Source organism: Giraffa tippelskirchi, chromosome 11, assembly GCF_054371585.1.
Source record: "Giraffa tippelskirchi isolate mGirTip1 chromosome 11, T2T-mGirTip1v1.2.pri, whole genome shotgun sequence".
Taxonomy (NCBI): domain Eukaryota; kingdom Metazoa; phylum Chordata; class Mammalia; order Artiodactyla; family Giraffidae; genus Giraffa; species Giraffa tippelskirchi.
The window spans coordinates 55,552,629-55,579,136 of NC_137285.1; the positions used below are offsets into that span (position 1 = coordinate 55,552,629).

The 26,508-nt window shown below is 43.3% G+C and overlaps 1 protein-coding gene across 10 annotated transcripts in view; it reads right to left on the bottom strand.

Moving 5' to 3' along the window:
* ZNF827 (zinc finger protein 827) overlaps window positions 1-26,508 on the bottom strand; it is a 192,247-nt gene that overhangs the window by 145,604 nt on the left and 20,135 nt on the right. For all 10 annotated transcript variants that reach the window (XM_081544236.1, XM_081544243.1, XM_081544237.1 and 7 more), the window contains exon 2: window positions 9,178-10,233. In XM_081544236.1, coding sequence (XP_081400362.1) covers window positions 9,178-10,233 — 1,056 coding nt within the window. The remainder of the gene's footprint in view (window positions 1-9,177; window positions 10,234-26,508) is intronic.

Genomic DNA, 26,508 nt, shown 5'->3' on the forward strand with positions numbered 1-26,508 from the left:
TGCGTTTTTAAAGTCCTTAGTGGTGGTGGTGATGGTGGAGGTTTAGTCGCTAAGTCATGATCAACCTGGGACCCCATAGACGGCAGCCCACCAGGCTCCACTGTCCACGGGATTTCCTAGGCAAGAATACTGGAGTGGGTTGCCATTTCCTTCTGCTCTGGGAGATCTTCCTGACCCAGGGATCAAACCAGCGTCTCCTGCATAGGCAGGCAGATTGTTTACCAGGGAAGCTACCAGGGAAGCCCTTAAAGTCCTTGTGTGCTGTGCTTACTCGCTCAGGCGCGTCTGACTCTTTTTGACCATGGACTGTAGCCCACCAGGCTCCCCTGTTCATGGGGATTCTCCAGGCAAGACTATTGGAGTGGGTTGCCATGCCCTCCTCCAGGGGATCGTCCCAACCCAGGGATCAAACCCAGGTCTCCCACACTGCATGTAGATTCTTTACCCTCTGAGCCACCAAGGAAGCCCCTTAAAGTCCTTACGTATATGTAAATACTTGCAAGCAAATGAATATGAGGTCTGGGATTTGCTTTTAAATACTTGGGCAAAAAAGAAAAAAGAGAGAAACCGGAAGAATGAGATGAATAAATGAAACAAAAAAAATGATAATGTTTTTATCTATATGAGAATTATCTAGAAATGTACATAGGAAACCATTAAGCAGTTCATTTTAAAGGACTGTGGATTAAAAGGAAGGGATCATGGTGGGAAACTTGTTTTCATTGTATATTACTCTGTACTACTTGAATTTTTTAATATATACATTACTTTTATAATTTTAAAAGGAAATATGCCCAAGTGTAAACTTTTAAATAATCTTATTATTTATTTATGGAGTCAATTGAATCTCCACATGAAAAGAACCACTTAAAATGGATGGAATCAGAAGAGTCCTGGAATAAAGCCAGGGCATTCCAAAGATGCTGTTTTTACAGGAGCACATTGCTTATAGGTGTAAGCAATATTGGTTAGCACAATGAAGGACCTTGAAAAAGAATTCTCTATCTGAAAACATATCCCTCAAGTCTGGAAATTCTACTCGTGATGGGTCCCATCACAGAACTCCCTTTTCTGATTGGGGAACAGGGTGGAGACTGAGGATTTCCTTTTACTCTAGGGAAAGTACACTTTGTAGAGGCTTATCAGCACGCTTTTTCTTAAACCACTCGAGCTCTCCTCCCATCTTATTGATCGCCTCTGCTGACCTGGACTCCTATCCCTAATTCAGCCTCTCATTTTCTATCCTTCACCATCATTCCCTCCACTCTGACATCTGGATCACAAAGACGACAGGCCGAATAACACATTTGAGAGAGAAGACTGAATCAGGGGCTTCCCTGGTGGCTCGGTGGTAGAGAATCCGCTTGCCAATGCAGGAGACACAGGTTCAATCCCTGATCCAGGGAGATCCCACATGCCACAGAACTAAGCCTGTGTGCCACAACTATTGATCCTGTGCTCTAGGGCCCCGGAGCTGCAATTACTGAGCCCACGAGCCTTAAGTACTGAAGCCAGCACGCCCGTGCTCTGCAACAAGAGAAGCCACTGCAATGAGAAGACTGCACACTGCAGCTAGAAAGTAGCCCCAGCTCTCCACAACTAGAGAAAAGCCCACATGGCAGTAAAGATGCAGCACGGCCAAAAATTAGATAAATTAATAGAAATATATATATATATGTATATATAGACTGAATCAGGCCCGTAGGTGATATTACTATCATAAGCCAAAGGGGGAAAAATGATAATGATGTCTATTTGGGGTTATTAAGAATGTCAAAGTAATAAGAAAGAGATACACAAACAGGCTGCTACTAATCCCCATCTTCAGGAAGTAATTCCCACTGTCTAAACCCTAAACTGCCTTTTACACAATTGTCTGGGAGAGGAGAGAACAACTGAGATGTCATATCCTGACCTGAGATTTCATGGCACATCACAGGAAGGCAATCAAAAGGCATTTCCTCACAAAAGGAACATCTCTGGCTTTGCCTGGACAACTGGCTTTGCCTAATGTGACCAACAGGCTTCCTATTTTTTCTGACACTCTCCACCTCTGCCCTAATCACCTATTCTACATTGCATATGGATCAGACTACACTGCGTTAAACCCTGCATATTCATATTTCATGTAAATTTATTTTACTTGGGAGCCATACTTTCTTAGGTTTAATTAATATCAAAATATACACGAATAATACACAAATTAGGGTGCCCTTGGACTGACTGGGGGGAAAAGTTCAAATAGTCTTAATGAAGAGAAACTAACTGCAAGATAAGCGATCCAATAGCTACAGTACTGTAACTATTTGACAATTTTAACTGATCACTGCAGGAAAGGAAGACAGAAGCCAATGTAACCAGAAAACAACGATTCAGTTTAAAAATTGGAATTTCCTTTGGTAATATTACATTCTTATTTATTAAAAATTTGTATTTTGGTAAGATGTTTTTCATACATATACGATGTTGTTAACTACTTTTGAGAAAGACAGAAGGATGGACTCTATTTTGTATGCCAAAATATTTTCAAGGAACTGACAGCTGTAAATTTCACTCAGATTTAGAGTCTAAAGAAATACGACCACTTCCTCAGAATGAACCACAACATGTTTTCAAGGTAACAGGATTGAAATGTTCATAATTTTACCGAGTTTACAACTGTTCGATGAACAACTTCCCCCCAATACACCACTAGTTAGCATCACTGCAAACAAAACTAAATTCCACCAAGTGCTACTAGACCTGGTGCTGTAGACAGTTGCTAATTTGCTCCCTTGGAGAAAACATGTTCTCTTTATAAGCAATAATATTATTGGAATAAAAAAGATAATAAATGTGTATAAAATGCCTGTCATGGAGGCCCTCTGTAGTAGCTATTATAATCAGAGTAGTGACAATAAACTCTTCCCTCTAAAGCAGAAAACTTACCATCAAAGCAAGTATAAATTTAAACAACTGACACCACACAATACATACGTAGCCCAGGGCCTAACCCAACAGGGCAGACTATTCCTGGGGCCAAGAGGAAATAAAATTCAGTAGGAATCCACAGTGCTGCTCACGAAGGTCCAGCTCAGCCTATGCAGAATTCTGATGTCAAGTTCAGCTCAGCAGGGAAAAGAGGAAGATGGAAAAGATGGAAGGGGAGAAGAAGAGGAGGGTGGCAGCAGGGATGGGCTGGGGCAGAGCTGGAGGTCCTTACCTATGCGTCTCAGGCACCCAAAACAGGGCCAGGGGCCAAGTGCAGTTCAGTAATCATGTGTTGGACCATAATGAAATTCAGAGGAAAGGGCTGGGTCAAGATAGTATCCCCAAAAATGAAACAAGGACTGGAAATAGAAGGAAAAGGTACAGGAATCTGCCAGTAAGTCCCAGCAAAACAGTGCTAACCCAAGAGCACATGCTTTTCACATTATGCCAACACACATCTTGAAAGAATAAGTAGGTAAACCACAATGATCACACAGATATGTTCACATACTCATAGCTCACTTGTTTCCAAAATGAACTCCGGAGCAGCTTACAATCAAAATGCATGCAGTGTGACTACCTCATTAATAAAGTACAATCAGGTGTGTCCATCTATTTACAATGGACAGGATCTGTCCAAGGCAGAGCGATCATGCAGGAAGTTTGAGAGTGAATTTTAAGAAGCCACACATGTAATTCAAAAATTGGGGAAAAAAAGTTTTGTTTTGAGTGGATAGACAAATAAAGTGAAAGAAAGTAAAAGTAAGGAATTTTAAAGCAGGGAAGAACCTTGAACATAAATCTTAACCAGTTCAGTGTGCAGTGGAGGCAACTGAATTGGGATGGATGCTTACGACGGTCCCTCTGCTCATGAGTGGCTGAGTAGTGATGACAAACTTTTCACTTTCGGTTGGTGCTCTGCCCTACTGCCTATATATAAAAATTTCACTGGGCTACAAAAAAAAAATGGAGGGTTTTAACTGAATCGCTGTAACTCAATGTAGGTATTTTTTAAACAAGTGTTAATTGTTTTGTAGGCTTTGAAATCAAACTTTGCCTTGCTACATCCTAAGTGGCAATCTGTAGAAAATCAAGATAATTTGTAAGTGCATGGTTTCTGCAAACAGATCTCTCCATACACACCGAAGGAGTTTAAGATGACAGGTGGCTCTGGGTGTCTGTAATCTATGCACCATCCATCTCGGCTCTAGGCCCACTAACCTACTAGCAGCGCATATCCGTGTAGGATAAGACACGCTCCTTCGTAACAACATACAAGGATTTGATATCTTTCCATGGAATTTATCGGGCAAGTCCTTCAAATTCTGTTTCAGGGAAACACAAAACTCTGTTGGTCATGGATGTCACTGGGTCCTTCTGTTGTAACTGACATTGAGATACTGAGATAATTGATGCATATTCTAACAACTGGTAAATACTCAGTAAAACTTACAGAAAAGCCTGATATCTAGAGACAATCTAAGTTTAAGTCACTGGGGAGATATTATGGAGATGAGCAACAGAGAGTTCTAAATCTTGATTAAAAAGTGGATTCCTTTTCTAAGGAAGTCCCTGTATGCGATCATCCCCAGATTACGGCTCTAATAATGATGGACCTGAGGGGAGTATCAGAAGAGGTGACCTGTCTTTCTGGACTTTCCCTGCTTTTGCAATAATGTTAATAACATCTCATAAATAGGAATGAAAACAGCAGCCAGAAAACCCTATCTATTGACCCAGGAAATAGTCTTAGCTCCCAGCTGTATGAGACCAGCTTGCTTTTAAGCATATTTAAATTTTATTCAGGAAAATAAGATGTTTTGGAAGACATTCTCTGGGAAAGGCTCCTAGTGATTTCTTTTTACCAGGAGCCTGGCGTCCTGGGAATCTTAGTAGCCTTCTACAAGAAACTTTGTCTTTAAAATAAAAACTATTTATTTTGTTCCGAGCTGCAGCAGAACAGTAGCTTCAAAGAGAATTGAGTCAATGTGTGACATTTATCTTTAGAGCAAACGGACATAATCTTCTTTCTACCGTGTCCCTTTTCAGAAAAGCAGTGTCGCATGTGCTGGGGTGCAGGGTCACATGAAAGAAACCTCCTACTCCAGCAACACCTCTCTTTGCAGGGGGAAAGGCTATCGAGTGATGGACTCTTTAAGGAATTAAATACACTATGACCTGGCAACAACCGAATCCTGTTCAAAAAAGAAGAATAAGGCCAAACCTAAAAGACACTTTTTTTTTTCCATGGTTTGGACTTCCCTTGACCTAAAGAAGGTCAAAGAAACACTAGTGTCTAAATGACTCAACACAGGGCTGGCTTTTCTAGCACATCTCGCTTTGTAACTGCAGAATCAACTTTATACGCCCTTTGTGCAATGTTTTGAGAAAGAGCTTCAAAATGTAAGCACTGCTTAGAATCAGGATGGTGTGTATTTTTGTGGATTTTTTTTGGGGGGGGTTATTACTTTGTTTATTTAAGTCAGTGGGCAACAGAAACCCTTTCCCTGTGAGAAGTCAGTCCATTCACCTATTGTGAATTAAACTTAGATTTCTTCCAAACATAAAAATGAAAGTAGTCATGAGAACTGTTTAGAAGCATGGGTGCCAGCTCTCACTGCATCCCCGTAATGCTTCTTCGGTAAAATCGAGTCACACCCAAATCCAGCCCCCACGTGGCTCTGAAACCAACAGTACCAAGTTAGGAAGGGGAGAGGAGGGGAAGGGGAGGGGAGGGGAACAGATGGAAAGACCCACCTTCCCTTCCACTCCTCGGATTCAAAAACTGGTGAGGGACCTAAGTAACACCAGCCAAAGCATCTCTCCATGGTACAGAGATAAACAACAAAATCACATATTCTATCAACCTCTTAATCCATAACCCAGTTAGGATCCTGGGAAGTGATAGCATTCACTTTCAGTGACAAGTGCACAGAGGCACCGCCTCTCCTGTTTCCAGTTCATTCAATAAGCAACAGAACCCGTCCAGCAACCTAAACGTTCACCAACAGATGATGGATAAACAAAATGTGGCATATACAGATACATACAACAGAATAATACTCAGCCATTAAAAAGAATGAAATAATGCCATTTGTAGCGACATGGATGGACCTAGAGATTACCATACTAAGTGAAGTAAGTCAGACAGAGAAAGACAAGTTATCGCATGATGTCATTTACATGTGGAATCTAAAAAATTATACAATCAACTGATTTACAAAGCAGAAACAAATTCACAGCCAGAGAGAACAAACTTATTAACAAAGAGGAAAGGCAGGAAGGGATTAATTAGGAGTACAGGATTTATAGATAAACAACACTACATATAAAATAAACACCAAAGATTTACTGTATAGCACAAGAAACTATATTCAACATCTTGTAAGAGACTATAATGGAAAAGAATATGAAACTATACAACTGAAACTAACACAGTACTGTAACTCAGCTATAGTTTAATAAGCAGACTGTAGTTAAATAAAAAATTTTCTTTTTAAATTTAAAAGAAACAGAACTTGAACTTAGGATGCACCCACATGGATACACAGGGGATCATTTTAAGAGGGCTCGTGCTTTTCTTTGCGGCAATCTTTTCTTTTGCCTGAGTTCTGCAAAATGAATGTTTCTTTTTAAATACAATTACTCCGTCAGCGAAGCCACCTCTTGCAGTGTCAACAGAGGCACATGGAAAACAGGGGTCCCTGTCAATCAGCAAAAGAGGTGGCAGGGTCCCATTTTAAGTTCTTTTCCCTCCTCTTTCAATTGGAACGTGGTCATTGATTCAAATAGTAAGTGTTTCAGTAACAGAATCATGCAGCAAAGAGAAAAGGAAAATCGATTTCTTATCGACCTCCACATTGAATCCTGCTGAGAAGCCCGTGAGATGTGGGCACGGCTCGTGCTGTGCTGTGCTGTGCTTAGTCGCTCAGTCGTGTCCGACTCTTTGCGACCCCATGGATCGCAGCCCCCAGGCTCCTCTGTCCATGGGGATTCTCCAGGCAAGAATACTGGCGTGGGTTGCCATGCCCTCCTACGGGGGATCTTCCCAACCCAGGGATAGAACCAGGGTCTCCTGCATTGCAGGCAGATTCCCTATCGTCTGAGTCACAGGGAAGCCCGGGGGCATTTAAACCAAAACGGGAGCCCATCTTGTCCTGGGTTGTAGATCCTACAACAAAACAGGCAAAAACAGTCTAGCCCACCCTGGAAGCTTGAGACCTCTCCTCCTCTTCACATGCATCTAGTCACCTGAATGAAAAGCTCATACTTCATAACTTGCTGGTTACACCCAAGACTCTTTAAAATGACAAAGCCATCACAGTCAGCCTTCAGGAGACAGTCTTATCAGGTCCTTCTTTCCAAGCCACCAGCAAGCTAAAGTTTATTACCATTTTGTATAAGCTTTTCCAAATAACTAATGTCCAGGTGAATTTACAGGAGAAACACCATTTAATTCAGCTATTTAAGAACCATATGAAGAATATACATAAAGTAACATTTTACATAGATGGCCATACCTCTCTTTCTGCTGCTCCCCGTAAATGAAATTTTTATAAACCAGGAATGATTTATTCCTTTATAAAAACTACTCTGGTCCCTCTGTTTGTCTCCTTGTTCCCTAATTTTAGCCATTTCTCTCTTTATCTCACCAGATGGCAGGTGAGAAGTGAGGAGAAGGGAAACTCAGCATTGATAAAATTTTAGGATTTTATTGACACTTCAGACACCTTGGAGTGAGCGGTCTGGATCACTTAAAGAGTCATAAAAGTTCGAGATATCCATTTTCCTAGTTCTATTCTGCTGTTTACACAAGTCTTAAAGCAATTATAATGAGTACATAGAGCTTATTCAGCAATTTAAATGGAAATTTGTCATAAACGCATCAAACTGACGTTAGCTGGGATTGTTCAGCCAATGATGTGCCATTCTAAGCCCCTCTCATCAATGTGGCTGCAAATAATCAAAAGTTGGCTAGACGCACACAGTGGCAAGGTTTCTATTGATGAGGACACATGTGGCCCACTTCCTGCTCAGGTCTGACAGGATATCCTCCAGAGACATCTGAAACTCCATACATCCATCTCCAGGACCCTGTTTTTTACCATGGGCATCGTTTAAAAACAAACCAGTGCAAGAAATGATGTTTCCACTGTGAGGACCCAAGTGACTAAGTTTCTCCCTCAGATGAATAACTGTGAACATCAAGGCTCTAGAAGATAGCTACTTCTCCTTTGGAAAGACCACCCCCTTAGAAAAACCCATTGATTCACATTTTCTACATGCACAGTCCTTCACAATCTGATTAGACTGGAATAAAATAAAGAATTTGCAGGAAATGCTTTGATTATGTCTGAATGACAATAGTCTTTAGAGTTCTTATACAATAAGAAATTACATAAGATCAGAGTATGTAAAGGCTTATGTTCCACCAAAGTATTAATAAAAATGCTAATGTAAGGGTATACAAAAGGGGTGACATGAATTGCGAGATTGGGATTGACATGTATCACTATTGATAAAAAATAAATAACTAATGAGAATCTACTGCAGAGCAAGCACATTGCTCTGTGTATGACCTAAATGGGAAGAAAATCCAAAAAAAGGGGACATATGTATACGTATAGATGATTCACTTTGCTGTACAGTAGAAAGTAATACAACATTGTAAAGCAACTATACTCCAATAAAAAAATTATTTTAAAAAGTATACAGTGTGATAAATTAGGGCAGAATAGTTACTGATGACACAGAAGTCCATTTGTGATGGAAGCTGTAGGACAGTAAGCTCTCTCTTGTCAACTATTTCAAAAGCAGTGAGGTTTTCTTCCCCCCTGTGCAGTGATGCCATGCACTCCATGACAAAGATACTTTGATCTTCCTCCATTAAATATATCTTGTGTGGACCTAGCCTGAACCCGGTAAGGAAAAAAAAAATCGTTTCTATGAAAGGGAAGGAGTACTGTATGTCTCTAAGATTATTCATTACCTTTCAAAAATAAAGCTATTGGTGAAGTCTTTGTGTCATACATACATGAAAGACCCACCCCGAGGCTGCTGACTTATTTTGTCGTTGCTTCTGCTTTTTTATTCCTGCCTCAGATCGGATGGGGAACCCACGCGAAGGAAGAAGGCAATGAATTAAACATTGCAATTGACAGGCAGAGAAAAAGAATTAGAGGCTGATGGAAATGAAAGCATCCATACCTGAGTTGGAGGGCTTAGACACTCTTCCCTTGGGAACCGGGAGTAACAATAATTCCAAGGACTGTGGCGGTGGTGGAGGCGGCGGCGGAGGCGGCGGCGGAGGCGGCGGGGTCACTTTCTCTTGCTTCTTCTCCGAAGGCGGTGGCGGTAGAGGGTCCTCAGGCACCAGTGACGATTTCTCAGCCAGAAGGGTCCCGGCAGCCCTCGCTGCGACCTCTTTCAAAAGGGCCGCTGAGGAGGTCATGGAAGCCAGGGAAAGGAAAGAGCTGGCTGGGGGCGGGTGTTCCTGGCCAGGAGTCAAGCTTCTCTCGCTGACTTTCTTGGATAAAGCTGCCAAGGTGGAGCTGGCAGACTGGGAGCTGAAAGGGGAGGAAAAGGACTCAAATCGCACGGTCTCCTCCGTCCTGGTGAGCGATTTGTCCTGCAGGACGGCATTGGCTGCAGCTTTCAGTTTGAGGATGGCGGAATCCGGGGACAGGCCGCAGGTGGTGGTTGAATTTGGCAACCACTTACCTTGATTCCATAGGAAACGGTTACTTGGAGGATATTGGTCATTCTGTTCCTGCTTCTCGGCCAGCTTCCTGGCCAGCACGCTGAGCTGCTGGGCGTGGTGGGACGGCGGGGAAAAGGAGGAGAGATTCGAGCCCGCGTTGACCGGGGACTCCACCCTGCCGTTGGCCGTAGTCGTGGCCTCCAGTTTGAGGGAGCCGGCTTCCAGCAGCCGCCTCAAGTTGCTGCTCAGGGGCTTGGTGGAGCCTGGGTGGTCCTCGTCACACAGAGAAGACACGCCCGGGGAGAGGTGATCTGGACACTGCAATGGGTCTCGCAGGACCTCCCCGTCGAGTGCCACCAGCTCCAACGTGTGGCTGCTGGGAGTCGCGCTTCCCAAGGAGGTGTCCGGGGACGTGGACTGCTCTTGCATCCGGTCCTCCAGGCACAGCTTATAGTTCTCCTGGACTTCTCCATAGGAGGCTTCCGACGGCGTCTCTGAAGAGTTCCCATACCAGTGTTCTCCTTCACTGAGTTCTCCCTCCGCCTCCTCCTGCCTACTAACATCTGGGGGAATTAAGAAGATCAGGTTTACTCCCAAAGCAAGCAACAAGCAAGCCTGAAGACAGGCAAAAATGGAGTCGCAGACATGCCTCCTCTGCCCTGCTCCCCCCAGAACCACGCCAAAGACAAACACAACCTTCCAGCAGGTCAGGGGCTGGGTCAGAGCTTGAAAGGATGCTGAACAGGCCCAGGTTTACAGCACGGCCACGTTCTACACACGTTCATCATTTTCTAATTACTCCAATTCAAGGGCAATGGAAAAGGAGGAATGAGAAAGACGGAGCTGGTAAAGAAGCAACTGGATGCAGAAACTGCTTTTCAGTGAATGGAGGAAACGGGAAGAAGCTTGTGCCCAGGTAAAAAGTGAGCATGAGATTTTCAGGATCATGTGGGAATGAAAGTGACAGCCAGACATAGGGAGAAACTGGGTGATGAGACCCAAGGCAGCGGGAAGCTGCTTCTCACTTTCTAACTCCACAACCTCAGGCCAGTCACTTAGCTGGCTTGATTGAACATGCGATTCATTTTTTTAAAAAACTGATCAAAATATGTGAATAAAAACTTGCCTGTTAGATATTCTACCAATTTCAGAGTTGTTCTGAAGCTTCCATCGTAATAAACGTGCAACCATGTTTTGAAAAAACAGCCGAGTACTATACAAAAATGAGATCTCACTAGCAAACGCTATTTACCTTCCTGATTTCTTAAAGGGACAATCTCTCCCTGATTTCTTCAAGGGACAACGCAAACTGCTTGTCTGAGATCCCAACCCTCAACTTGCCGGCCCTCTCAACACAGGCAGTGATTAGTAATTTGTTCCCTCACTCCACCGAGAGTCCCCTTTCCTTATTTTCTATCCATGAGTTTATCTGTCCACCCCTACTGCTCCCACTGGGCCCCAGCACCAGTCAGTTGGGACTCTTTGCTTTTCCAGGAGCACGAGTGGCCTCTGCCACTTCTCTACCTTTGCACAACATATTCCTCCAACCTGCAATGTCTTCCCCCAGAAGGCCTGACTGTCCAATTCTGCCCATCCTTCAACACTCTGCTCAAAGGATTCCTCCTCGTTATTCTCCCTAGAACTCAATGTCAGAATTAATTTCTTTTTCTCATTCATTCACTCATTTATTCAACAGCTAATGAGGCAGTGCCTGCCACATGGCAGGTGTTGTCCAAGACTGAACAACGTTGAGCAAAACAAAGATCCTGCCTTCTTAGAGCTTACATTCTGGTGAGGAAAACAGATGTTAAACCAAATGAATAAATGAGTAAATCCTAGAGAAAACCAGAGAGTGGTAAGTGTTATGGAGAAAGATACAGAGCAGGACACAGAGGACTGGGGGTAATGGGTAGGAGGTAAGCTGTCATGTTCAACAGTCACGGTTAGGGTGAGGCTTCACTGAGGTGGTGACATCCGTGCAAAGACTAAGAGACATCAGCAATCAGTCATGCAGCCATCTCTGAGAGAGGGGCCCAGGTAGAGGAGGGTCACTATAAATGCCCTGATGTGAGAACTTGCCTGGCACATGCATGGACCATCAAGGAAGCCAGTGTGGGAAGAGTGGAGTGAGTGAGTGTCAGAGCAGCAGGAAAGTCAGAGAAATAACAAGAGAGAGAGAAATGTAAAGGAGGGAGGCCGAGCCTATCAGAAAGATGCTGTAAACTACCGAAAGATTTTTGCATCTTTTTGCAACTGGTGTGACTGGGAACCACTGGAGGGGGAGCGGCAGGGCAGTGACATGATGTGACTTATGTTTTCAAAGGTTTGTTCTGGCTGCCTGTGGAAAAGAGAATGCAGGTACAAAGTGGGAACAGGGAGGCCGCTCAAGGTGATTGCAGGTGGGGAGAAGCAGTCAGGTTCTGTACGTATTTTGAATGCAGACCCAACATTCCCATTTTTAAAATATTGATACTGTATCAGTCTAAGCGATCTGTCTACTATGGACTTACCTTCTAAAAAAAATTAAGTGACGGGGTTCCTGGAAGGTAGGGATGGTAGCTTACTATGTACAGATTCCACATATGCCTCACACAATGCCTGGTCCCTAGAGAGTTCAATGACGCTTTAGGGACTGAGCCAGAATTCCCCACTGTGCCAAGTTTTGCTACATATATTGTGCTGTTTCTTTTCTGAATAGAAATAGCTGGAAGTAGTAATGCCTGAACTACAAGCTAATACATCGATCTTCCCATGCTCTTTAGAGAAGAAATGTCACAAATGACAAATTCTCTTTCACTAAGTTACAGTTCTGCAACTCCTTCCTGAGATTCCTTATTAAGTTATCACGAAAATATAAAATATCAAATGGGATTTGCTGGAGAAAAGCAGGCAAAATTGAGTTTTCTCTGTTAAAAACAGTCTGGCTCCTGGTGATTTGCCACATTTCCTTCTTCCCATCTGATTTCGACATTTGTCATCTTTCCTGAAACTGGCGGGACCCAGAACCACTCATCTCACCAACAGCTTCTCGAAGAGATGCTCTTTACCAACCACCAAGCAGCCAACATCAGTTTCAACAACAGGGTTATTTTATGTCCCTTTTTGTAAATTATGCTTTTGTCAAACTAGAGTAGCTCTCCGTAGTCAAGATTGGTGTAGAAACTTCGTGCATGCTAAGTCGCTTCGGTCATGTCCAACTCTCTGAGACCACATGGACTGTAGCCCACCAGGTCTTTTGTCCATGGGATTCTCCAGGCAAGAATACTGGAGTGGGTTGTCGTTCCTTGCAGTCTGGGGCAATTAACAAGGTACATAAAATCAGGGTTTTGAGAACCACAAAGAATCACAACCACATCCGCGTTCAGTCTTGTCATTTTACTGAGACTATTAAATATTCTTAAGGTTACCAAGTGGGATCTAAGGCACACACAGAGCTAACCTACTGCTAACACTGGAACCCAAAGCCCAAATCTCTCAACATCTGGCCCAAGGCTCCTTTTCAAAGCCCCTGCCACATGCCCTCTGAGTAGCATCTTCTAGAAAATCTGAGCAGCTGTCCTGCCACCCTCTGGAAAGAGAACCCAGCAAGTGAATTCTCATTGATAAAGATATAGCTCACTCTTGTTTTCAGATGAACCAATAAGAGCTAAGTACCCATTATTTTTATAATTTCTCCATTCCCTCTCTGCCTCTTCTTGGTTGCTGTTCTCAAAAATGGATTCAAATGCCTAAAAAATTAGGCACATCTTTTGGCAAAGCCTCAAAGGCAAAGTTTAATTTCCTGCCCCCTCCAGACGTGAGAAGAAAATTCACCCTCTCCAGACTTGCTGAAGCCAGTGAGTGGGTCAAAAACTAAAGAAGTTGTCGATTCAGGCTCTAAGCCCATCAAGCAGTGATAAGGAGATCCAAACGTTCCAGAGTGATACAAACAGCTGATAACTACGTTTAAAGCAACTGCCTCAACCTCACCAAAACACAAGCCCAAAACACGCAAACAAAGCATTTCTTAAACAGACCAATTGAAGTCCTCTAAAATACCCGGATATTTCTTAACCATCTACTGCTCTGTGCTTTGCAGATACACTCACTGAGATACATACAGTCTTTTCTGTACCGCAAGAAAACTTAAATACCTAAAGAGTATTTTTAAACTCATTTTTTGTTGTTGTTGTTTAGTCACTCAGTTGTGTCCAACTCTTTAGTGACCCCACAGACTGTAGTCTGCCAGGCTCCTCTGTCCATGAGATTTCCCAGGCAAGAATACTGGAGTGGGTTGCTATTTCCTTCTCCGTGGGAATCTTCCAGACTCAGGGATGGAACTTGTGTCTCTTGCATTGGCAGGCGGATTCTTTACCACTGAGCCACCAGGGAAGCCCTTTTAAATTCCTAATATTCCATTAATAGCTTTTCCGAAGATGCTGCTACTGCAATCGTGGTTATTAAGTAATAAACCAGCAGATAACTGTAGTGCACGGCCTAGAAGGAGTCAGATCAGAAACCCGAGGAGAAACATCTCTGAAACTATTCTGTCATCACCTGAGGTCAAGTAAAAGGTGGGGTATGTGCTCAGAGAAATGAATACCAGCGAAGTTGGGACCTGCAGAGGGTGAGAGAAAAACTCTGAAAGTCTCCAGCAAATGTGCTTTCACTTCATAAAAGAGCAGCAAGAAGGATTTTCTCCCACGCATAAATTAATTTGGTTTCCCTTCTGCTGGGCTGCTGTTTATTTTCACATTCAGTCTCATCCAAGAGGTGTTCCTTGGTCCAGTTTTGGGGGGCTCCCCTTCAGCAAGGTCTGTGGGCCACCCCCGCCCCCAGTACCTTTCAGGCTGCAGGATGAGAAAGGGTTCTGTCACTGGCATGCTCAAAAAAGCATTCTTGCAATCTAAGGGATTAATTTGTTGGACATCGCAAACTTTACAACAAATGAGATTTGTCTTTTGACCCTCTTTCACAATTTGAGAACCCACCCCCATCCCCAGCCCCTTCTCCCATCCCCAGTCCTCTCCCTCCCTGAGCTGTAAGACAGCTCCGTTTCCCCGTCTTTCACCAGTCTTTCACCAGCACGGAACAGTGGTGCATAATCACAGGGCAGCTCATCGGCTGCCCTCCCGGAAATGCTGTCTGAGCATCCAGCGTTCACCATGGATTTCACAGTTTTTCTAACTAAGGCTCCAGGGGAAGCCTCTGAATGGCCAATGTAAATAACTCCCTTCTAGATGCATTATTTTTAACCTCCAGAATAGGAAGCTATTTCCATTGCTAATTTTACGACAACCTATGTCTCTGACAGTCAGGTTCACACTCATTCCTGTCAATTTTACACAACAGTCTGTTTCCGTGTTTTTCCCTTTAAATCAGAAACTCAGAAAGAATTAAGAATAGAAGCAGCGCAATTACAGAATGAAAACATGCTGAATACATTTTGTTTCCATGTGGCAAATATTTCTCCTTTGGGGAAAACAAAACAAAATTTCACTACCTAACACATTTATTTACAATTCAGTTCTCAAACAGAGAAACTGAGTAACTTGAGATCTACCACTCTTGCTGCATTTTTTTTCAGCTCACTTCCTTTCTGGTTTGACAGTTTTAATCAGGTGCATTTAATTGGACCGATATTCAACTCAAAAGGTCCTTGTTCAGAAAGATCAGGAGGAGAGAGAGAAAAAAATATAAGGAGGCACCTATTAATTTTCATGCTTTTTGGCTGAGGTTAAAGCTAGTAGAGACGGAAGCCGAAAGGCCTCACTTTTTAATCTACCCACAAACCATTCCCATCAGTCGATACACACGAATCTCATCGGCAGGTATTGAAGAGCATCAGGATTAGGTTCTCAGGATTCGCCTGGATGGAGCTGACTCATGGTCAGTCCTGTGGCAGCCAACACCCTCTTCTTGTGACCACAGGTGTGTTCACCTGATCCCTAACCTTCTGGTTCATTTGCATCTAAAAATATTGCATGTTTTCCATTTCCACCTAATGTGCATCCATAGCTAAACAGGCCACTATCAGTATTATCAGTTATTCCAGGAATACCCACCTTAAAACATACAATAGATTTTTCCTTGCAATTGTACACAAAAGCAGTTTGTAAAGTTTACACAACAGTGTACAAAAGCTATTAGTAAAACCAATGCCGATAATGGATTTAATTCAGCATTTACTGAGCATTTACTATTAACATATTCAGGGAACTGTTCTATGCAACAGAGAGCCTCAGGGACAGTAACAATGTCTAGGCCAACAGTTTAAAATTAACAGGGGGGCAAGGATTGCACAAGCCTATGAAACACAATGGCTGGTGCCATCACAGAGTCCTGTGTGCCTAAGAGAGCAAATCACTCATTCCAACCGTGCAGGTGGCTTTGGAAACGGACCTTGGAGGATGAAGAAGATTTCCACAGATGACACTGGAAATTCACTTATAAGAGGGCTCCCTCCTCTGCAAACTATCAAACAGGAAACAGTGGAGTAAGCTAATATTCTGGTGACCTTGTTCGATAGCGTCACTTAAGGAAAATGTTTTCAGATTCTCCACTGGTCGCATTTTAAAAATACACCATCTATTGACTGGTTAAGGGCAGACTGACCAACTACTTTACCCAACTCACTACTTTTGAAATCAGAAAACTATTAGGTTATACACGCCTGAGGCAGGACAATGAGGCAATCCCTGGCCAGAGCAGGGGTAGTTGGGCTCCGTCAGTGAGGAGGACCATGTGCGTGAACGTTCTCGGGTCATGTTCTCAGTCCCTCTATCAAATATGGAGAGGGATTTATGTCGCTAGCACCGGAGAGGGTGTCCAAAGCACCATCAAGGCTCCCCCTCATTTGCCTCTAGTCTCTTCTGGGAGGTTAGCCTCCTCTCAGGCCACCTTTGCTGTGCTGTGCTCACTCAGTCATGTCTGACTCTTTGAGATCCCATGGACTGCCCACCGCCAGGCCCCTCCGTCCATGGGGATTCTCCAGGCAAGAATACTGGAGTAGGTTGTCATGCGCTCCTCCAGGCCCCCTTTCCCAGAAGGCTTAAATACCTGGCGCACAGATTCTGGCGTCTCACTCTCAATGACGTATGTATCGGGAGAAAGGTCTGTCCCCCTCTGATTGGCTGCTGAAGGTCACGTGCCACTCCCTGGACCTATCGCTGAAGCCAAGGGGCGGGCTCTACAACTGGCTCCACGTGGGTCACAGCAGAAAAGAGAAGGAAGAGGCACCGGTAGGACAAAAGCAATGACCTCGGTAATGCTTAATGAAGGTTTAGCATGCTGCACATCAGGTTGTTCTGAACCAATTTTATGATCCCGAGCATAAAACATATCCTCATTTAGGCCAGTTTACTTGCCAATTTTTCGATCGTCCTTTTGTAGCCTGAAAGCCTCAGCACATCCCCCACACTGGTTCTGCCCTCAGTGAAGGCGCCTCTCAGGGGTTCAGGCCTCCAAGTCCACAGTCTGAATGACACGCCCGCAATCAGCTCTGCAGGACCAAGCCGCAGAGACCACGGTTATTGAACCAGATGCGCAGGGGCACGCATCCCTTATCAGCATAGCCAGGAAGAAAATGTAAGAACTGCTAGTTATTTCAAACTGCCAGAGTGGAGAAGACAGCCAGATCCCTGTCACCAGTCCAGCTGGGGAAAAGGTGCCATGAGGGCAGCGGGCAATGAGTGGAAGTCTGGAGAGGATAAGAGTCTGCAGACTGAGATAGCACGGCTGCCTCCTGGGTCACGACGACCATTTTGCACACAGCAGTGTTTCCAGATTACTGTTGGAAGTGTCCACGAAGAAAACAAAGGTAACACAAATTAACAGATTGCTCCTTATCTTCAAAGAGAGTTCCAAACAGTATCTAAGCCAGTTTCGATATTCTCATAGAAAGTGGCCAGGTCTTCCAGTGACCCAGGAACAATCCAAGCTCCCCCATCAAACTGCCCATCTCAAAAGGAATGGCAACTCCTCTACCCCTACAATTACTTGGACCAAAATGCCACCACAAGTCTCCACTACCTTCTTTCTCTCACATCCTTCATCTAACTAATTTGTGGATTCTGTTGGTTCTGCTTTCAACATACATTTCAAATCTTGCCACTTTTCAACAATTCTGCTACTCCCACCCTCGTATACTGCACTGTACCCCCGGCCTAGACTATGGCAGTAGCCTTTTGACTCGCTGACTTACTTCCAATTCTTGCCCCCTCCCCCCTATATTCTTAACCAGTAGCCAGAGTAAGCTTTTAAAAACATTATGTCCAATTCCACTGTGCATGCTAAGTCACTTCGGTCTTGTCTGACTCTTTGCAACCCTATGGACCATAACCCACCAGGCTCCTCTGTCCATAGGATTCTCCAGGCAAGAAAACTGGAGTGGGTTGGGTTGCTGTGCCCACCTCCAGGGGATCTTCCTGACCCAGGGATTGGATTCTTTACCATTAGCACCACCTGGGAAGCCCCTAATTCCACTGTTTCATCCCTAAAGCCTCCACAATGGCTTCTCAGGCTTCTCAGAATAAAATCCAAAACCTTTACCTTGACCTAAAGGCCCTACATAATCTGCATCCCTCTGACCTCATCTCCTACCACTCTGCCTGGTAGGCTCCTGCCTCAGGGCCTTTGCACTTGCTATTCCCGTTGCCTGAAATCTTTCTCCCCCCAAAAAGCAACATGACTAATTTCCTTACTTTCTGAGGTCTCCCCTTAAATATCATCATTTATTAGAATAGAAGCCCCCTAGAGAGAAGATTTTGTTCTGCTTGCTGCTGTTTCCTCAGTATTTAGAATGGTACTCCCTGGAGCAGGTGCTCAAATATTGGTCACATGTATGAATGAGAAAGAAAAAATGGGCTTAACAATCAGAACGGTGGCCCTTGTCAGTACTGGAAATGAGAACGGTTTTCAAAATTACAAATGACAATTCTATTTTTCTCATGTGATCAAACACAGAATAGGAAAAAGAACCTGCTTTGCAAACTTTTCCACCAGAACTTCCTTTCTGGCCAACAAAAGACACAGCAGTCTAGGGGAATGAGGGACTGAAGCTGAAGCCCCCTCTAGGAAGTCCCAATTCTTTGAGTTTTAGCTTAGTGAATTTCAAGTGAATTCTGCACTCTATACTATAGATGAGCTTGTCCTTACTTAATAATGCAGGGGTGTTTCTCACAAACCATCCAAGAACATTATTCTCCTGGCAAGTGCACCATGTCTCTCTGGATACTCACCTTCTTTGGAGAAACATGTACCCTAACTGGAGGAACAAGAATGTATGAAAAGTATGTAGTACAATGTCAAGAGCTCAATAAGGAGGGGCTGGCATTGTTACTATTATCATTATCAGAAAACAGACAGCACGCATCCTAGTACCCCCATCTTCAGAGAGCAAAGCAAATGCCCAGAGGGTACTTGCCAGGCTGATCCTATGGACCTGGGGGATATTGAGAACTACAGCTCTATTTGTTGAAGTTGAATTTTGTTATAGGAATTATTTTAGAGATGGAAAAGCCTATGTCTAGCTTCTAGGCAGAGGCTTAGAGACGGCTGGTGATCTTTGAGCTCAGATGTCCCAATGCAGAGGTCAGTGCTTCAACTACTACATCACTAAGTGATCATCAATGAGTAAATGAATGAGTGAATCCTAGAAAGAGGCCTGGAACATGACAGGTTTCCAACAAACATTTGCTGAATGAGCAAACAATCATCTATAAAGCACCAGAAATATACCTGGTTCTGTATTTGGTGTTTTAATATTCACCAGCAAATTTGATCCTCACAATAATTTTAGGCGGTAGACTGTACTCTTTTCAATTTACAGACCAGGAAACCAAGGTTACAAAAGGCTTACTTAATATTCACACTTGGTGACAAAGTAAGGTTTAAACTCAAACCTTCAGAATATGAATAACTTGACAAAAAAGTAATATTTCAGGTCAAAAAAGTAATATTTCAGGTAACCAAAAAGTACCAAAGTACTTTCACACAGTTGACATATTTTTTTATCTTGTTTTGATGAGATTTAAAAATGCATACATACTCCAACATGATGTGTGAAACATGATTATTATGTTTGTAACATGATTATTATGTTCTGAGAAGTGTCTCAGAAACTACTGGGCCTTTGCAGCAGCTTGCCCCCATATCAAATAGCTCCAAGCAATGGTATTTTAAGTCATTATTCCTATTTTAACAGTTCTTATGAATTCTCTTTTTTCTCTGTTATGCCTATGCAGAGCCCTTTCCTTCTAAATTTGAGGCTTTTTGTCTGCCATAACTGAAACAACAATCACCAGGCTTATTAAAATTCTGTGCAAACTGAGGATGAAAGCCCAGTGTTGTAGGTTGAATTGTTGTTGTTGTTTAGTCACTAAGTCATGTGGGACTCTTTTGCAACCCCATGGCCTGTAGCCCGCCAGGCTCCTCCATCCATGGGATTCTGCAGGCAAGAATACTGGAATGTGTGTCCATTTCTCTCTTCAGGGGATCTTCCCGACCCAGGGACTGAACATGCAGCCCCAGCTGGAGCTCCACAGGTGGATTCTTTAGCACTGAGCCACCTGGGAAGCCCCATAGGCTGAACTGCATCCCCCATAAAGATGCTAGTGTCCAATTCACAGTACCCATGAATGTGACTGATTTTGGAAATAGGATCTTTGTAGATGATCAAGTTGAGATGAGGTCATTAGGGTGGGCCCTAACCCAATATGACTGGTGCCCTAATAAAAAGGGGAGATTTGCACACAGACAGACGAGCCATGTGAAGACTGTAGTTGTACAGCCACAAGTCAAGGAGCTACCAGAAGCTGGGAGAGAGGCCCATAACACACCCTTTCTTAGCATCTTTGTAAGGAACTGCCACCACCTTCATCTTGATTTTGAACTTTTGGCCTCCAGAACAGTGAGACAATACATTTCATTTTTGACCTTCTTTTGAATCATGGAATACAATATCTACTTGCTTTGTTTGTGTTAAAAAAAAAGACCCTGATGCTGGGAAAAATTGAAGACAGAAGGAGAAAGGGATGACAGAGGATGAGATGGCTGGATGGCATCACCAACTCGATGTACATGAGTTTGAGCAAGCTCTGGGAGCTGGTGATGGACAGGGAAGCCTGGCATGCTGCAGTCCATGGGGTTGCAAAGAGTTGGACACAACTGAGCAACTGGACTGACTGCTGGTACATATAATTGTTACATGATCTTACTGATTAAGAACAACTAAAAAATTTTTTCCCATCATTGAAGCCGTTCAATTGGTGGTACTTTGTAACGGCAACTCTAGAAAATGAATATACTTAAGTTGGAATGAAGAAGGCCCGAGACACCTGAGACTTTTTTCTGGGGTTTCACCTCTGAATTCTAAACTGTAGACTCAGTTGGTACTGTAGGTTTTGTATAAGCTAGGTTTATTGTACAGAACCGGCCACCCCACCATGCAATGTGAAGTCCCCTGAGGCTACAGAGACTATAAACAGACTAAAAAGCTACTTTTGACTCTCTCTAAACTTTAGCCAAATTTCTGTCAAATGAAAAATTTTGAGAAAGGCATTAATCAAGAGAAGTCTTCTGTTACTACAGTAACTTAGAAATCTCCAAATAAATATATATGTGTGTATGTATTTGTGGACTTCCCAGGTGACACTACTGGTAAAGAACCCACCTGTCAACGTGCCAATGCAGGAGACAGAGATGGGAGTTCAATCCCTGGGTTGGGAAGATCCCCTGGAGAGGGCATGGCAACCCACTCCAGTATACTGGCCTGGAGAATCCCATGGACAGAGGAGCCTGACGGGCTACAGTCCATGGGGTCGCAGAGTCAGATAAGACTGAAGTGATTTAGCTCGCATGCACATACATATGCATGTGTACTCATCACCACATACGTTGTGGTGAATTAATAAGAAAGGGATAGCTGCAAATATAGCACGAATTCACCGCCCAATCTAGAGACCAAAACAGTACTGGTTAGCCCACGGATTGATTCCTTGCCGCTTCACCCTTTCAGGCACCTCCGTGTTACAAAAAGCATATAGAATCTGTCCCCTCAAGCAATCAGAAGTAAATTTACCATGGCTACCATGGCATTATCAGAAAAATTGTCTGCTAAGGCTGATAAATCGGTCGATTATCTGCTTCCTTGACTTTTATTCCCTCTTGTATAAATGTTTTCATCCCAACATTACCAATACCTGTTCTAAGATGAGCGATAAATTATCAAACTGCTGAAATCACCAGGAAATTATTAATAGATCAAGAAAGCACTTAACAACAACAACAAAAAGCTGTAATAACATAATAATGCACTGAGTGGTCTAAGAACAGCCCTCTATGGAAAGAAAAATGGCTACTTAGTAGAATCTTAGCTTTTACATAAAATGATACATTTCTTTGTGGATACATTTACCAAGTGTTGACAGCACCCACCTTGGAATGAAACATATCAGGGTCATAATGGTTCTGCCTGCCAACAGAAAAGTTCACACAGTAAGTCCTTTATTGACTAAAAATATACCTGTAACCAGAAGGAAAAGAGCCTTGGGGGATAAGAGATTTAGCAAGGGAGAGGAAATTGCTTTTTATTTAGTGATTAAATATATATAAAACAAAAGCTGCAGAGGAAGCCGCTCCCAACCCCCTACATGCTCACAAAAGTAGACAGTGCTATGGTGTGAGAATATTTCTTTGGGTTATGCACGAGAATCCATGACACCAAAGAACACCACTTACAAGGACAACCCTAATTCAAAGTCAACTTTAAACACTGATTTGGGTCAACGATTTTAACCTTTACTCAGACCAGGCTTTGTGCCAGAGCTGCTATCTGGTGGTCAAATGTTCACTAATTTGCTGTCTCCTTTCCCTGCTCACCTTCTGGCACACACACACAAAGTCAACGATAGCATGCCAAGAGACAGTGGATACAACAAAAACCACACGAAACCAGCAAACAAGGGCAATTCCAAGGGCCACAATACCCTGGAGTCAGATTAACAGCCCCTTAACAACTTGGGAGTCCACTGGTTTTGTCCACTTCATTCTCTTTTAAGGATTTCAGGGGGGACTTCCCTTGTGGTCCAACCGTTAAGAATTCATCTGCCAGAGCAGAGGGTTCAATCCCTGATCTGGGAAGATCCCACATGCCACGGAGCAACTAAGCCCATTTGTCACAACTATTGAGCCTGAGCTCTGCAACAAGAGAAGCCACTGCCACTGCAACGAGAAGCCCATGCACCACAACTAGAGAGTAGCCCCTGCTCACTGCAACTAGGAAAGCCTGCACGAAGCAACGAAGACCTAGCACAGCCAAAAAAAAAAGTTCATTAAAACTGGATCCTATTATATATACAGTTTTAGAATCTTCTCTTTTACCTAGTAATATGTTTAGAACGTCTTTCCATGTCAGTAAACAAAAATAAATTAATTAATATTAATTTAAAAAGGAGGCAATGGACATGCCTTATATCTCTAATCAGCTTTGATTACACTAACCAGTTTCTTTCTCTTAATTCTGTCCAAAGAAGTTGCTGACCTTTGGAGGTCCACTGACAATGAAGACCCAGCACAGTCAAAAAAATAATAATAAATAAGAATTTCAGGGGTGATTTCCTCTCTTCCTGGGCTTTCTGCAGGCCTGCCCACTTGGGGTTTCACTAAGAAAGCTTTGCTAAGTCTTTCACCTGAAAGAAACCTGGCACTGTTTTCTAGTTCTCTGTCTCCAGAAGCAATGCTCCAGAGGAGAAAATATTCATTCCACTTCCCAGCAAAGCTTGATCCTTCTGGAAACGCATTAAGTAGTAAGGCTGAGGTCAGGGAACATGTCTACTGTTGCTTCGGATGAAGGTTCAACCCCAAGGTAAATGTTCAACAACAACAAAAAATCCCTCTGTCATGCAGATGTCTGGCCTCAGACTGATCCTGGCCATTTCCTGGGAGTAACCTCTTAAACACTATTCGTATGTCAGTTCCTCTTGTTAATCTTTTGGGAGTCTATAAAATGCCCCCCTTCTCTATTTGAATAACCATGCCACTTCTTTTTCATCGTATAGGTCCTATAACTCTCTGCAGCCCTCTAGCTGCAATATTCTCCCACGTTATAAGGACTTAAGTTACCCAGCTGATCCTCCAACCAACAACTAGTATTTGAAAAGGAGGATGAAAAACTGTGGGGCTTCCCCGGTGGCTCAGACAGTCAAGAATCTGCCTGCAATGCAGGACACCCGGGCCAGATCCCTGGCTTGGGAAGATTCCCTGGAGAAGGGAATGGTAACCCACTCCAGTACTCTTGTCTGGAGAATCCCATGGGCAGAGGTGCCTAGCGGGCTACAGTGTATAAGGTCCCAAAGAGTTGGACACAATTGAGCAGCTAATACACTTTCACTTTTCATGAAAAGCTATAGGGGCATTTAAAGCTTTCATTGGAAAAACTTTTTGATATAAATATTCTCAACTGCTCAGGCTTTGCTTTCAGCCTACGTGGTTTGAAGCTACTTAGAGAAAGTCAAATTCTTTTGGTATTTCCACACTAACGTCAACAGTAGTGAATCCTGTAAAGCAGGGTCGGCAATCTTTTTCTGTGAACACTCCGGCAGTAAATATTTTAGGCTTTGTGGTGCACATACATTCTCTGTCCCATATTCTTTGTTGTTGCTGTTACAATTGCTTATTTTTTTAAACTGCTTTAAAATACAAAATCCATTCTCAGCTCAAGGAGCTGCACAGAAATAGGCCATAGTTTGCTGACTGTTGTTCTAAAGAACAGATTTTTTTTTTCTTTATCATCAAAGCAGAATGGCGTTTAAAACAATATTGGAAATTTGGAGAGATGGCCACAAGTTTCATCACCATCTTCTTAATCTAGCCGTATCTGTGAGTCACTAAACACCTAGGCACCTCAGTTTCTTCATCTGTAAGAGGGATTAGAATAGATTCGTGATTTATAAACCATACTCTCAAAAAACCCTAGGTCTCCAGGGAAGGGCTTGGTTGTGTGGGTCCATTTACTTCCCACCTTAGCACAGGTAACCTGCAGCCTTGCTTTTTCCTCATCTATACAGAGGTACTCTCTTTAAAGACAACGGTTCCACTAATTTTTTAAAAAAATATTTATTCATTTATCTTATTTGGCTGAGCAGGATCTTAGTTGAGCACTCAGGATCTTTGATCCTTGTTGCGGCATTCAGGATCTTTAGTCATGACAGGCAAACTCTTAATTGTAGCACGTGGGATCTAGTTCCCTGATGGAGCCTGGGCCCCCTGCATTGGGAGCTTGGAGTCTTAAGCCACCAGAGCAGCAGAGAAGTCCTTTCTTTTGAGTTTTAAAAATACTGTATTAGATGATCTCAGGGATCACCCTAGTGCTCATCCTCCATGAATCCATTATTGGATAATTGGTCCTTTTCCAATCTTACTGGGAAGTGTCAGATAGAGAGGAAATGATTTAAAATCCTATGCTGTAGTTAAAAACAAGAGATCTTATTCTAAGAGGCCACATGTGCTTACTTAGATTTGTGGAAATCCACCGGATAGCCATATCATATCGTGCAAACCCCATGCATACTGCTAAGAGTTCACACTGGCATCTCTCTGCTTAGGGCTCTGGAAAAGCAGGATGGTTTAGCACTGGACAGGGCAGTTAGCTCAGATCCAGAGACCCGGCTTCCAGGCTGAATTTGATACTTACAGGTTCCCACTATAATTCCTGGTGTTTATTTAACAAAAAACTGGAGAGTCTACTAAATAACAGCTCTTTGACTGGGTGTTAGGACCACAGAGATGAACCAGACAGATGTGAACACTGCCCCCCATTACTCAGATCCCTCATCTGTAAAGTACAGCAATAACACCTGCTCCCTCTCGCAGGCCCCGGGCTCCTGCAGAGATGGCGAAGTTTGTGTAAACTGCCAAGCACAGACAACATTAAACTAGAAAACTACAGAGTCTCCTTCTCTTAAGTATATAATGTATATGCAACTTCAAGAATTTACCCAATTGATGAGACTCCCCCGGTGGTTCAGTGGTTAGGAATCCATCTTCCCATCTAGGGGACGCGGGATCCATCCCTGGTCCGGGAACTAAGATTCCACATGCTGAAGGGCAGTGAATCCCATGCTGCAACTAGAGAAAGCCCTGTATCTTGTACAAGGAACCTTGTACCTTGCAATGAAGAGCCCAAGCAGCCAAAAAAATTAAAATTAAAAAATAAAAAAGAATTTACCCAGTTGATAAAATGAGGCCACAACATGTTTTGCCTAACCAAAAAACCACAGCATTTCTAGAACATGAAGCAGCATGGCAAAACAGAAAAGGCACAAGCCTTGGCACCAGAAAGTCTCACTCAAATCCCACCCAGCCTCCTATTAGACCCTCCCAATATCTACAGGCCCATGGTTTCATTTGCAGAACAGGATATTAAGGCCTGCAATTTCACAGGGTCACCATCAAGATAAATCAGAATTATATGAGTAAAGCGTGTGGCATAGTGTTAGCACGTAGTGAATATAGTTTCTCTTTTCCCTCCCTCCAAGGCACCCAGAAATCTCAGATGAGGGAACCACTGTATTTTAAATTGTGTAGCTTACCTCCAAATTGTTGCTGTTGCTACCCAGCTCTATATCATAATCACCTCAACCAAAGAGGACAGGAAACTTCTGGTTGTTATGACCATGGAATCCAGATGTAGAACATGCCCCGTCATCAGGAAAATCTTACAGTCTTGGCACAGTTTGAGGACACAGAGAGAGCAGAGCCAATGACAGAGAGGAGACTCTACAGTCTGGAATGTGCCCCAAACTTCCAACCACAAAAGCGCTCTCTTGCTCTCAGACTGCGGTATCTCTGTGGGGTGGGCC